The 13,188-nt window shown below is 50.2% G+C and overlaps 1 protein-coding gene across 2 annotated transcripts in view; it reads left to right on the forward strand.

Annotated features, from left to right (window-relative positions):
* LOC120372442 (very long-chain specific acyl-CoA dehydrogenase, mitochondrial-like) overlaps window positions 1–13,188 on the forward strand; it is a 47,540-nt gene that overhangs the window by 13,557 nt on the left and 20,795 nt on the right. For both annotated transcript variants that reach the window (XM_039489585.1, XM_039489584.1), the window contains exons 4-10: window positions 44–116; window positions 813–877; window positions 1,592–1,726; window positions 3,338–3,482; window positions 4,409–4,538; window positions 7,228–7,350; window positions 12,449–12,647. In XM_039489585.1, coding sequence (XP_039345519.1) covers window positions 44–116; window positions 813–877; window positions 1,592–1,726; window positions 3,338–3,482; window positions 4,409–4,538; window positions 7,228–7,350; window positions 12,449–12,647 — 870 coding nt within the window. The remainder of the gene's footprint in view (window positions 1–43; window positions 117–812; window positions 878–1,591; window positions 1,727–3,337; window positions 3,483–4,408; window positions 4,539–7,227; window positions 7,351–12,448; window positions 12,648–13,188) is intronic.

The raw sequence follows: 13,188 nt of genomic DNA on the forward strand, positions 1-13,188 counted from the left end.
GCTCATTTGTGTAAATGTTCTTGTTATCGTCTGTCTCCTCCAGGAATCCACATCCTTTGTCATGAACCTGTTCAACGGGCAGTTTGTACCTGACAATGTTTTTCCTTTCCCCTCAGGTAGGATGTTTTTATTTAAATTTTCCTTACAGATTTATTACTAATGGTAACATATGCTGGCTTAATGGCATTGTAGAGCAAAACCACCAAAGTCACAGAACACAAGTCATGTGCTCCTCCTGCCCCCAGTGAAAGGCTAGTTCAGTTTCCATGGACCCTGGAGCTCTCGGCTCAGTCAGCAGCCAGGGGGACAAATACGCTGCTGACATTTGTGGTGTGGACACTGGTCCAACTGGAAGTAGGCTGAGATGATTCAAAGGCCCGTGCACTGGGACAGGATTTGAACCAGCAGCCTAGAGAAGAGACGCATTAGCCAGCACCTGTTGCCATTCCACTGAGCCAGTTCTTCCCCTACAGGTAGACGAATAGATTCTAAGGCCACTATGATCCTCTAGTCCAGTGTTTCTCAATGACCGGTCCTTGGACTGGCACCAGTCCCTGAGATCTCCCTGCAAGCAAGCTGGTCCATGGTGTCAAAAAGGCTGAGCAACACGGCTTTAGTCTGACTTCCTGCATAACACAGCCCACAGAACTTCCCTGAAAGAATTCCCTTCTGAACTACAGCAGATCTCTCAGACAAACATCCAGTCTTAGAAGGCACCTCCTCACATAAGGGTGTTGGTGTCAAATCATGTAATAAAGTGATGAAGGTTAGATACATCCTGCTAATCCAGCTGCATCTTTGTCCCTCCTTAGTGCTCTCCATGGAGCAGATGCAGTCCCTGCAAGCCCTGGTAGATCCCTGCACCCGCTTCTTCGAGGTCAGTGGCAGTCTGCTGCCTGTTTGATTATGGATTAGCCTGAAGTGTGTGTGGTAAACAAAAGAAAAGGACTCTGTCTTCCTCAGACAGTAACATGGGATGGCCCTCCTCACCACCATGTAAAAAATTACTTCTCCTGGGGAATCCACCCTCTTTCTGAAGCCTGGAGGATGCAGATGCGCATGCACACATCCACGTTCTTCTCCTGATTGTGATTTCCCGAGTTCCTCTAATGCCCGTGTCTCATACAAAGCACCACCAGTCTGTCAGACCAAGGCGTGGGTTAGCTGTTCAGGTGTTGGCAGTGAAGGAGCTCATGTGGGAGGCCTTTCTGCAGGGATATTTGAAGGGGCAGGGTGGCTCTGCCTGGCCTGGCTCTCCCCAGAGACAGAGGGCAGATTGGGAGGAGGAAGGGAGTGTGGGGTGGGGGCAGAGGGGAAGGGAAATCAGGGCATAGATCGCCCACTCTAAGGCCCACCCCCCCAACACACACACACACTGACCATCAGGCTTAATCGCACAGCAACAGCAGGACACTAACACACCAGCGCCCAGCTGTCCTGCTGTAGGATCCAGCAGCTCCTTGGTGCCACGGAGGTACGCAATGCGTAAATATAGCCTTCCCAGCCCCTCCGGCCCTGCCCCACGCAGCCCGGGCAGGGTTCACCTGGGCTCTGCACCTGCCTTTCACTCACTCCCTTTCATTACTTGAAGGAGGTTAATGATCCTGCGGAGAACGAGAAACTGGAGAGCATTGAGACGGCCACCCTGGCAGGGCTGAAGGAGATGGGAGCCTTTGGGCTGCAGGTTCCTGAGGAGCTGGGGGGAATTGGGCTGACGAACACCCAGGTAAGATGGAGCCTTGGGGGGTGCAGGCCTGAGGGGACAGTAGGGGCCAGGTCGAGAGTTTGGAGCTGGGTGTCTGGTTCAGGCCTGTGATGGGTGGGGCCAGGCATGGAATTCAGATCCAGCGTCCCCTGGGTTTGACTCAGAGCGTGAGAGCTGTCCTGACCTGCCAGGTCAGGCAGGCCTGTTCTCTCCTCACTGGCCCATGGCTCCTACTGTTGTAACGTGGTAGAGTCACTTCCTGGAGGAGGTTGGGAGCAGAGAAGAGCGTGGCCGTGATACAGAGGCAAAGGGGCAGTGCTTCATTTGTGCCAGGGAGCAGTTCAGAGCCCCGGCCCCTCCGGGCCTGGCGGTTCAGAGCCCCGGCCCCTCCGGGCCTGGCGGTTCAGAGCCCCGGCCCCTCCGGGCCTGGCGGTTCAGAGCCCCGGCACCTCCGGGCCTGGCGGTTCAGAGCCCTGGCACCTTTGGGCCTGCTTCATCAGTTATGAAAGTAAAAAAATTGCTGGAGCCCCAGCACCTGTTTCATTCCAAATTAAGCCCTGCCTGGGGAGCGTGGCTTCGCTCAATCTGAGAGGTGGCCATATGCTGAAGTGAGTGAGGTACTATTACTGGGGTCCTGTGCATCTGGCATATGAATCCAGCTTGCTGCATGCTGTCCGTCACCAATGAGCCACATACAGTTATGTGTCAGTGTGTGCGGACAAGCTTCACCTCCCTATGCAGCGTCCAAGCGTTACTGCTGTCAGAGTTTAATCATAACAGCACAGAAAATACAGTTAGCCACCCGGCCTAACCCTCTGGAAGATCTGAGAACTCTGAAGCCATGTCACCTGTCAGCCCCACACAGACCAGGGCTGTTCCTACAGGCAGTAGACCAACAGTCGCTGGAAAGCCTCCCGCTGCCGTGCTGAGCTCCACCCATCCCTCCAGCTAGGTTTTTATCCTGTGCCCATTATAGTAGCTAGGGAGTGTGGAAGTATCACCTGGCTAGCTCAGAGGTGAGACCGTGTGGGATAGGAGACCAGCGTGGAACGAGGAGAACCAGGTTCTGTTCCCAGGCCTGGTATCCTCTTGCTATATGACAGTAGTCTAGTCACTTCCCTGAGTCTTGCTTTCTAGTAATTCCATCAATAAATATTCATTACTATCGACGATTCTGGTGGCTGGGTGCTGCTCGGCCAAACAGTCAGAGGCACTCCCTAAATAGACAAGACAGACACAGTGGTAGACAGATAATGTATCAGTAATATCGCCAATGTGCATATTTTGCTAGGTGTGGGGTTTCTTTTCCCTCTTTTTAAAAGTTCTACCCAACCCTTCCTCCATCTCCTCCCCTTTGCCCTTGTGAGCCAGGCACAGTGCGGGGCAGGGATCAGACAGCTGAATGGGGCCTGACAGTGTCTTAAGGCTCCTGATGACTGGTCTGTGCCCCCAGTGTCCTGCATTGGGCCATGGCAGGGGTGATTAGGTGGAGCAGATGTGGAGCAGTGCTAATATTGGTGTTGATGCGGAGTGTTTGCTAGTCCCCAGAAGCTGTTGCATCTGAAGGTCAAACTGGGCAGCAGTTCCAACCTAATCCCTGTCCCCACCACTTCTCTTTTGCTTTCCCTTCAGTATGCTCGGGTTGTGGAGGTGGTTGGAGTGCACGACCTTGGTGTGGGCATAAGCCTCGGTGCTCATCAGTCAATCGGCTTTAAGGGAATCCTGCTCTTTGGGACCCAGAGTCAGAAGGAGAAATACCTGCCCAAGCTAGCATCTGGTAGGGAACAGGGTCTGTTTTCTTCACGCCATTGTGCCCTATGCAAGGTATAATGTAGATCTTTACCCACCCTCCGGGCTTCTGCAGGTCCCCCAGACACTGCTCTGAGCCGGGCTTTCAGCACTCTGCTTGCAGACAGCTTGCAGACCTGGCGGGAGGGGTGGTGACAGCGGGCGGCTGACAGCAGTGGGGAGAGTTAGGTGTAGCACAGGCAAGCTCTGTGCAAGCTTCTCTGCACTGAGCCCTCAAGCCCCTCCAGAGCAGGCCCGGCTTTAGGCCAATTCCCCAGAATCAGGCCCCGCGCCTAAGAGGGCCCCGCACCTTAGGCACCTTTTAAAGTTTTTTTACTCACCTGGTGGCTGGGGGTGGTGTCTGGGTCTTCGGCGGCAGCGGTGTGTGTGTCCGCTCCGGGCCTTCGGCGGCATTTCGGCAGCGGGCGGGGGGGTCCTTCAGTGCCGCGGAAGACCCGGAGCGAACCCCCCCGCCGCCGAAGTGCCACCGAAGCCCCAGACCACCGCCAGGTATTCGAATTGGGCCCCGCAGTTCCAGCCCTGCTCCAGAGCACAGCCTTCGAGCTCACACTGCAGGCTGGCATGTCGCTGTGCCAGCAGGGGATCTGCAGGATGCCCAAGGCAAGGCAGCCACCTGCTAGCACCAGCCGAGTTGCAGAAAAGTGCAGCTTTCTGTAGCTGTCCGTTTACATACGGCCAGCTGGTCGCACTGGGGTGCACATGGATGTACCCCATCCTCATCCCTCCCTATGTGCCCGCCTGCCACGGACTCACTCCCTGCTGCATAGGTGGGGGAGCCCTCAGGGCAGTGGGGGTCCTGGGCCCCCTGCTGAGCCCTGGCTGCATGTGGGTTGTTTTGTCTCTCTGTGCCGTTAAAGGCTGTGCCGTTGGTGACCGTTTCTCTGCCTTCTGCAGGAGAGACCATGGCTGCCTTCTGCCTGACAGAGCCATCTAGTGGCTCAGACGCGGCGTCTATTAAAACCCTCGCCGAGCTCAGCGAGTGTGGGAAATTCTACACACTGAACGGTGGGAAAATATGGATCAGGTGAGAGAAGCCGGGAGGCCGAAAGGGTTCCTCGGGGTCCCGTGAGAGCCAGGAGCTTCTGCAGGCCCCAGTGACGCAGGAAGTGCCCAAAGCCATCAGAGCTCGTGCTCAGTATAACAGCAGGAGATGCCCTTCGAATGGAGCTCCCAAAGCCTGCGAGGTCCGGCCCGGGGTCCTTGGCCGGGGTCAGCCCCGCAGCCTGGGCCCAGCCCTGCTTGGGGTCAGCATTTCCTGCCTGCCCTTCCCTGTTGGAAGTGTTCAGTGGGGAAGTGAAGTCCATTGGCGAGTCAGCAGCTTTTGTTTGAGCAGTGCGCTCCCCCCGGCTCGCTGGGCGAGGACTCTGAGTGTGGGACAGCCTTGTTCACAGGGCAGCAATTCCCTCTCCTGGCTGCTCTGGTGCTCGCCCCTGAGGTGTCAGTCAGGCTCCTCCACCTCCCATGGTGCGGTCACAGCCTCCCGCCTGACCCAGCGCCAGCCTGTGCCCCCCACCTTCCTACCCAGCACCAGTCATGGCCTCTTGCTGCCCCTTGGCCCTGTTCAATGGCAGTCACAGCCCCTTGGCCCTGCCCCTCCCTTCTCAGTCTCTCTCTCCCCTAGCCCCAGTCACTCCCAAGGGAAGCCTGTTCCTGGAGATGGGTGCTGCACCCTGTGAGAGGGAACAAGGCTTGTAGCAGGGAGCTCAACGGGGAACACGTGACCTGCTCTGAAATGGAATCGCAGAGCCGGGCAGCATGTGCAGCAGCCCCCCCGGAAGCCAAACAAGAGGGCTGGGCTCATGCCAAAGGCCGGGGTGTAGCCCTGAATGTGCATATGTCCGTACTACTGGAAGACCCCCACACGTAGCCTGACACACACACCATGCGTGCAAGGTGACACCATGTGGAGTATCCTGTGTGCGGCAAAAGTGCCTCTATGCCATTCCAGCAAAGAGTCCTGTGGCACCTTATAGACTCACAGACGTTTGGGAGCATGAGCTTTCGTGGGTGAATACCCATGCATCCGACAAAGTGGGTATTCACCCACGAAAGCTCATGCTCCAAAACGTCTGTTAGTCTATAAGGTGCCACAAGACTCTTTGCTGCTTTTACAGATCCAGACTAACAGGGCTCCCCCTCTGATACTTTATGCCATTCCAGTGCGACTCGGCCCCACTACAGCACAGGGCAAAGGCGTTAAATAGTGTAGGCTAGTCTTTGAAACCCCTTTTACACATGTGTTTCCCTCCAGCCACTGTCCTGCCTAGACTGTGCAGGTCTGCACCCCCACTGGGAAATGAATCTGCTCTCATGTCAACTTTACACGGGCACAGCTGCTCCTCCTTCACCCCGGGAGAGAACAGGCAGCTGGGTCCGCGGCCACAGGGCTCTCTGCAAAAGCCCAGATGGTTTGGCTAACTGGGGGTGGGGGGCACCTCTGATCTTTTGGCAGCTTTCAGAGGGTTTGGGGCTTGTCAGAACCTGATCCAAACAGTCCAGGTCTCTTGTCCTGCACACCAGGATGGACATCTCCTGGGAGCAGCCTTCCTTGGGTCATTTGGGATCTTCCAGACCCTACTACAGAGAGGCAGCTGTGGGCCTGGAAGGAGGGGGAGATGTGGGACTTCTCCAAACCTTATGTGCAGAGCTGGAGTGACGATTCAGAAGGTGGTTCCTAATGTCGGTTGAACCAGCTCCCCTGCCCCTGCTGGTTAGGGTGTAAGATGTTAGTGAGCATCTGTGACCAGTGCTGAGCCAAGGGTCCTGAGCCAAGACAACATTTCAGCATGTGCTTAGGTCCCAGTGACTGAATCAGGATGTTTTCCTGCAGGCCAAGGAGAAGCAGCGAGGTAGAGTGTACTGAGCACCACACTGGGAGCGAGGTGCTCCTGAGTTCTAGCCCCCATTCTGCCACCGAGTGCCTGTATGACTTGGGCAAGTCCCTTGTCTCTCTAGGCCATGTTCTAAGGTGTGTAATGGGCAGTGCCAGCTGTATGTCAGTAATCAGGTGTCAGGGAAAGTTATGGTGAAGGGGTAGAAGAGCAGGTTTATATTAGGGAAGACAACCAGCAGGAAGGTATAACAAGGTCTTAGCTAAAAGAAAGGGACTCGGCTTTACTTTACCCATCCCTGGCTCCTTTTCCTGCGACAGCCTTCCTCTTCTGCCCTGTAGGCCTGCTCCCCCCACAGGTTTGGCACTAGTATAACTTTGTCAGGTAGGGGTGTAACTTTTTACCAAATTGCTCACACTGGTACAACCTCTGGTACACACTCAGCTATATCGGTATAAAGGGGCCATATGACATTATAGCTGAGTCCTCCTCCCTAGTGTCTGTACTAGACCGGTGTGGGTAAAGCACTACAACTTGTGTATACATGCAAGCCTTGGTGCGTGGGATGCACTCATTCAACCAGGGTGTGTAATTTATCCACCATCTGCATCACCTCTAAATTGTCTCTGGCTAATGCAGTCTAATCACTCCCTCCCAGGAGGTGAGGAAGATGAATTATTGTTTGTCTCTGACAGTGTGAAGTGTTGTCCTAGGGCTAATTACACACAGGCTAGCTGCTGTTGTTATTAACTGCAGTAAAAAGTGAGTGTAAAAGGATGTAATGGAAAAAGGGAAATCCCTGAGTGGGAAAGAGAATACCTGATTAACTATAGGTGGTGGGGATCTAGGGCTCACTGTTTCCCTAATCGCTTTGGGTTCCAGTAATGGAGGGACAGCTGAGATCTTCACAGTGTTCGCCAAGACCCCGGTAAAGGAGCCAACAGGGGAAGTGAAGGACAAAATCTCAGCCTTCATTGTGGAGAGAGCGTTTGGGGGAGTGACCAGGTAAGAAAGTTTATAACTTAATAGGTTTGAGAAGATATTAAAAGGACTGGGACTGTTAAGCTTAGAAAAGAGACTCAGGGAGATATGATAGAGGTCTATAAAATCATGACTGGTGTGGAGACAGTGAATAGGAAAGTGTTACCCCTTCACATCACACAAAAACCAGGAGTCACCCATGAAATTAATGGGCAGCAGATTTAAAACAAACAAAGGGAAGTATTTCTTCACACAACACACAGTCAACCTCTGGAACTCATTGCCAGGGGATGTTGTGAAGGCCAAAAGTATAACAGGGTTCAAAAAAGAACTAGATAAGTTCATGGAGGATAGGTCCATCAGTGGCTCTTAGCCAGGATGAGCAGGGATGGAACCCCACCCTCTGGGTGTCCCTAAACTTCTAACTGCCAGAAGCTGGAACTGGGTGATGGATCACACGATAATTGCCCGGTTCTGTTCATCCCTCTGGGGCACCTGGCATTGGTCACTGTCGGAAGACAGGACACTGGGCTAGATGGACCATTGGTCTGACCCACTGTGGCCGTAGTTCTCAAACTGTGGGTCAGGACCCCTAAGTGTGTTGTGAGCCAATTTTAATGGGGTTACTAGGGCTAGCTTAGACTTGCTGGGGCCCCGAGCCGAAGCCCGAGCCCCACTGCCTGGGGCTGAAGCCAAAGCCCGAGGGCTTCAGCCCTGGACATTGGGGCTCTGATTATAGGCCCCCTACCTGGGACTGAAGCCCTTGGGCTTTGCCCTCTCTCCCCACAAGGGCAGTGGGGCTTGGGCGGGCTCAGACTTCAGTCCCCACTCCTGGGGTCATGTAATAAATTTTGTAGTCAGAAGGGGGTCGCAGTGCAATGAAGTTTGAGAACCCTTGCACTATGGCCATTAGGGTGACCAGATGTCCCGATTTTATAGGGACAGTCCCAATTTTTGGATCTTTTTCTTATATGAGCTCCTACTACCCTCCATCCCCCTGTCCCGATTTTTCACATTTGCTGTCTGGTCACCCTAATGGCCATTCTTATGTTCCTATGTCCTTATGTTTACATGGCTCAGCCTAGGACTAAATCCAGGATCTGTATTTCTAGCACGGACTTATTGTATGCTCTTCAGCAAGTCTCTTAACCACAGTATGCCTTGATTTCCTTGTCAGTTCAAGGGCAATAGCAACACTTCCCTGCCACCCAAAAGTGGTGTTATCATTGGCTAGTTTGTGCACTTTTAACAATGAAAAGTGTAATAAATATTAGTGTTGTTATTTATTGTTATTTTCCTCATTACTAGCTGAGAATAGAGTAGCCTTCCTCTCCTGACTGAGTGTTTTTATAGGCTGATTTCACTAGTGCAATAAAAAATATTGGAGTTAGTCACAGCTCTCATCTGAGCAGGTTTCTTGAACTGGCTTGTAAAGGTTACTGATACCACTGAACTTTCATAGCCCTGTAGTGAGGTGCCAAGAGATAACGGCAGATATTAATGCTGCTGGGTTGGATATTAGATTAGCAGACTGGTAGCATTAAAACTAAGTCATCATCCAGCTGATGCTCTCCCAGTGACCTTGAATTGCAGCTTGTCTGAAACGTGTACTGCACACATTTACAAAAATGTCAAACAAACAAACACAAACTTCATTATGATAACTAACTTAAGCTGTGTAAGGTTGCATCCTAGAAACCAAAAACACCAAAAAAATTATACCACAAAAACACCAGATATCTGCATACAGTTAAAAAACAAACAAAAAGGCCCAAGCATCAAAAAAAGAAAAATGAAGTGCTTTATAATAAAAAACTGGTCAGCTACACTTCAATCTACCATATATGGACAATGAAATTGGCAATCAGCTACAAACTACTGGCTGGACCAAAATAAACTGTCATTTAATTTACATTTAGCTACTGTGTAAAAGCAACAGTTTTATTGCTGTACCATTTACAATGTGCATAACTTTACTAAACTGTTCAACCAACCCACAGGCAAAAATCAACAAACAAATGGCAGCAAACAACATGGAAGAAAAAACAAACAAACAAAAAAACCCTAATTAAAAAAATGAAGTTACACAGTAACTACAAATTAGGTAAACAAATTCCCTGGTAGTACCAGTCACACTTTGGGATCAGTAACACTGCCTCCTAAATAAAGCACATTATTCAAAACAATATTGTTCAGTGTTTGGGTACCAACACTAAATCCTAACACAGCGATATTTGATAATTATATTTAGTTACTGTCCATTCAGTAGGTTATCTAAAAAGCAGCATCCATAAAAAACAACTAAATCTATATCAGCTAGTGGGTTATCACAAAGCAGTGCAATCAAACAAAAAAGCTTATCATTCCTGTTTCCTGCCCAATAGAGTTTACCAAAAGGTAACCAGCAGTAAGAGTAACCTATAACATGAATGAACAGCATGGTACAATAACTAATTACAAAACATTTATATAAAAAGGCCTCATTTGTAATGTCACTACTCCAGATTTCTGTTTTACTTCTCATATACACAGCCCTGTGAAACAGACTGTAATAATGCCTATCTCAATATTTCAAAACATAGTAATACAGGTGGTAATTGTAATTGCCATAATAAAAATATGTTGCTATCTGCAGTACCACAAGGGCCAAACTACACCACCCAGACTAGAAAAAAATGGTTATGCTTAAATATAAAGTGCTGTCATATGTACACTGTGACAGACCCAGGCCAGTGGGGTACAGGAGTCTGGTAGAGGGGAAATATACTGGTCACTGGATGAGCAGTTTTCTGTTCCCTGAGTGACCAGAGCAGGGGCTGCACTAGAGTAATCAGGAACCTGCTAGAACCAATTAAGGCAGCCAGGCTGATTAGATCACCTGCAGCCAATCAAGGCAGGCTAATCAAGGCACCTGGGTTTAAAAAGGAGCTCACTCCAGTCAGGTGAGGGGGAGCCAGAGGAGAGGAAGTGCGTGTGAGGAGCTGGGAGCAAGAGGCGCAAGGAGCTGAGAGTGAGGGTGAGCTGCTGCTGGAGGACTGAGGCGTACTATCAGACACCAGGAGGAAGGTCCTGTGGTGAGGATAAAGAAGGTGTTGGGAGAGGCCATGGGGAAGTAGCCCAGGGAGGTGTAGCTGTCGCACAGCTGTATCAGGAGGCACTATAGACAGCTGGGATCCACAGGGCCCTGGGCTGGAACCCGGAGTAGAGGGCGGGTCCGGGTTCCCCCAAACCTCCCAGATCCTGATCAGACACAGGAGGAGTTGACCCAGACTGTGGGGAAGATCACTGAGGTGAGCAAATCTGCCAGTAAGCGCAGGACCCACCAAGGTAGAGGAGGAACTTTGTCACAACACGTATATACTATACATATATACCCATATATAACATCAGATATATGCACCATATCCATTTTATCCACACATATTAATTATCTAGAAGTGCCCCCAAAGCTCAACCAAAAAACTACATTCCTCAGTCCTGGTCCCAGGCCTGACATTCCCAGGCCCACCATAAAAAACTAAACACAATTAAAAAATAAAATCTGTCCATCAATCGTACAAGGGAATGTGCAAACTAAGGGACAGATGAGGTATAAATGGCAAAGTAAAGTAACCACATAACAGTGTTTAGCCCACTGGGTCATCTTCAGCCCATGCATTATGCTTTTCCGGGATGATGGGTAAACATCCTCCCCATTCTTTGCTGATCCTCCCCATAAAAAAACAAAAAGTGGGGGAATGTAGCAGGAAGCGAGCCTGAGACATGAGTCCTTGTATCAGAGGCTTGGGCTAAAGTAGCAGTCAAAACTTTGCTGATATAAAGTAAAATCAGGCTGTGAGCTAGAGGCCGGCCCTGCTCACAGAATCTGGCAAGAACAGGACTGATATTGCAAAACACACATTCCTAAGAGATGCTGGGCACAAAGCACTCGCACAAACACATTCCAGAAGGGTGGTACCAGAACACCTTGATACCAACACCATCCCTGAAGATAACAGGAGCACACTGATCCCATCCTAAAGATAAGGATAGGATGACAGTGTAATGGATAAAGATGTACAAGGTGATGGGGTGTAACTGGCTATGTCAGAGGGGCAATACATAACTTTTTGTATTGATGTATAAAATGGAGCCTCAAAGAGAGTGTCTCTGTCTAGTCTAGAGAGGAACAGAAAGTCCTGCCGTTCACTGAGCTGGTCCATTGTTATGGGCATACATGTATTAATGGTCCGGTAGAGTCTGCGGGATCCGAGTACCGTGCTGTTGACAATAAACATGGCTGGGTGCCTTCGCACTTTAACGGTTCACTCGAGGTCTGCTGTGCCAGCTGTCTGCGCAGAGCTGGGACAGCACATTGGGGTAACACACATATGCAGCCGAACATCTGACCACACCATCCTGCCATGCCAAATGTCATGCCTGATCCTGGAGGGACTCAGCACCTTGTAGGGTCAAGAACCATAGGGTGGGACATTAACCAGGGATACTTGGACGGGCTTTCCAGGTCTCTAGCCACAAGAGGGTGCTAGACCATTATGCTCACACGCCACTTTCACTTTCTATTTATAACAAAATATAATCCATGTTCCTTTAAACTTCCCTCTGCTGAGCGATTTGCTACAATGAGTATGACAAACATTAGGAGAGAAGTGTTGGCATTACCAGGGGAACAGTGCTTGAGGTTATACAGCTACATGGTCCGGCATAGGGTACAAGGTAACGTTCCAGAGCCTTTAGAAAGACGCAATGGTTATTTAATTTACTTTATGTTTAAACTGCTCCCTGTTTCTATATAAGACATTGTGTTAACATTTTATTTGCACACAGAATTACCACACGTAAACGTGCACCCACCTTTGCACACTGCCAGGTTTTATCACATGTAGCTCAAGTAATTTGGATCCTATCAGGAGCTGAGTCCCCTCAACTTCCATTGACTTCACTGTGAGTTAGGGGGCACTTGGCCTTTGCAGGGTCAGGGCCAGGGCATGCAGTTACCAGCATGTATGTGAGAATGCTTATTTGCATTCACAAATGCAGAAACTTCACATGCAGATAGGTGTGCATGTCCAAAGGTCTCAACCAGAGATGGCTTCAACCCGACTTTCTTCTGTTTTGTCAGTGGCCCCCCGGAGAAGAAGATGGGGATCAAGTGTTCCAATACAGCTGAAGTGCACTTTGATAACGTGAAGGTGCCAGCAGAAAATCTGCTTGGGGAGCTCGGAAAAGGCTTCATGGTCGCCATGAACATATTGAACAATGGGCGCTTTGGGATGGCCTCTGCCCTGGCAGGCACCATGCGTGGAGTAATCGTCAAAGCTGTATGTTCTTGTTCTTTAAACAGGATTAGATAGTGCGGAAGGTTTGTTCAGGGCAATTGAAAATGGACTGTCCAGCTGTCCCACATGTTAGCAGAGCGTAGTCAGTGAGACGCAGTGGTCAGTTATTCTGTGAGCCATCCCTATGGTGGATCAGCTCTGGGAAACCCATATTACATGTGCATCCAGGGAGAGAGACCGGAGCTGACGCTGGAAGAGCCAACAGCTCAAAGATCTGCACTTAGACAAATAGAATTACAGTTAAATGTCTGTGTTTAATTTTAAGCATGTGTGTAGTCCTGATGGCTTCTCTGGGATTCTCCACATGCTTGTAAGACTTGTCCAGATTTGGGGCCTTAGCTTACTTAGCTGCATATGTTGGTTAGTCTTTTAGACAGAAATTCTTTTTGTTCTCTCTTTGTGTAATGGGATGAGATTGGGCTAAGGGCTCGGGCTCTGGGGCTGGAGTTAAGTTGATGGCTGAGCTTACAAGATCCTTTGAATTAACTTGGTGGCATTTCTGGTTGGATGTAATGTGATACCT

The sequence above is a fragment of the Mauremys reevesii genome, linkage group 9, assembly GCF_016161935.1.
Source record: "Mauremys reevesii isolate NIE-2019 linkage group 9, ASM1616193v1, whole genome shotgun sequence".
Taxonomy (NCBI): domain Eukaryota; kingdom Metazoa; phylum Chordata; order Testudines; family Geoemydidae; genus Mauremys; species Mauremys reevesii.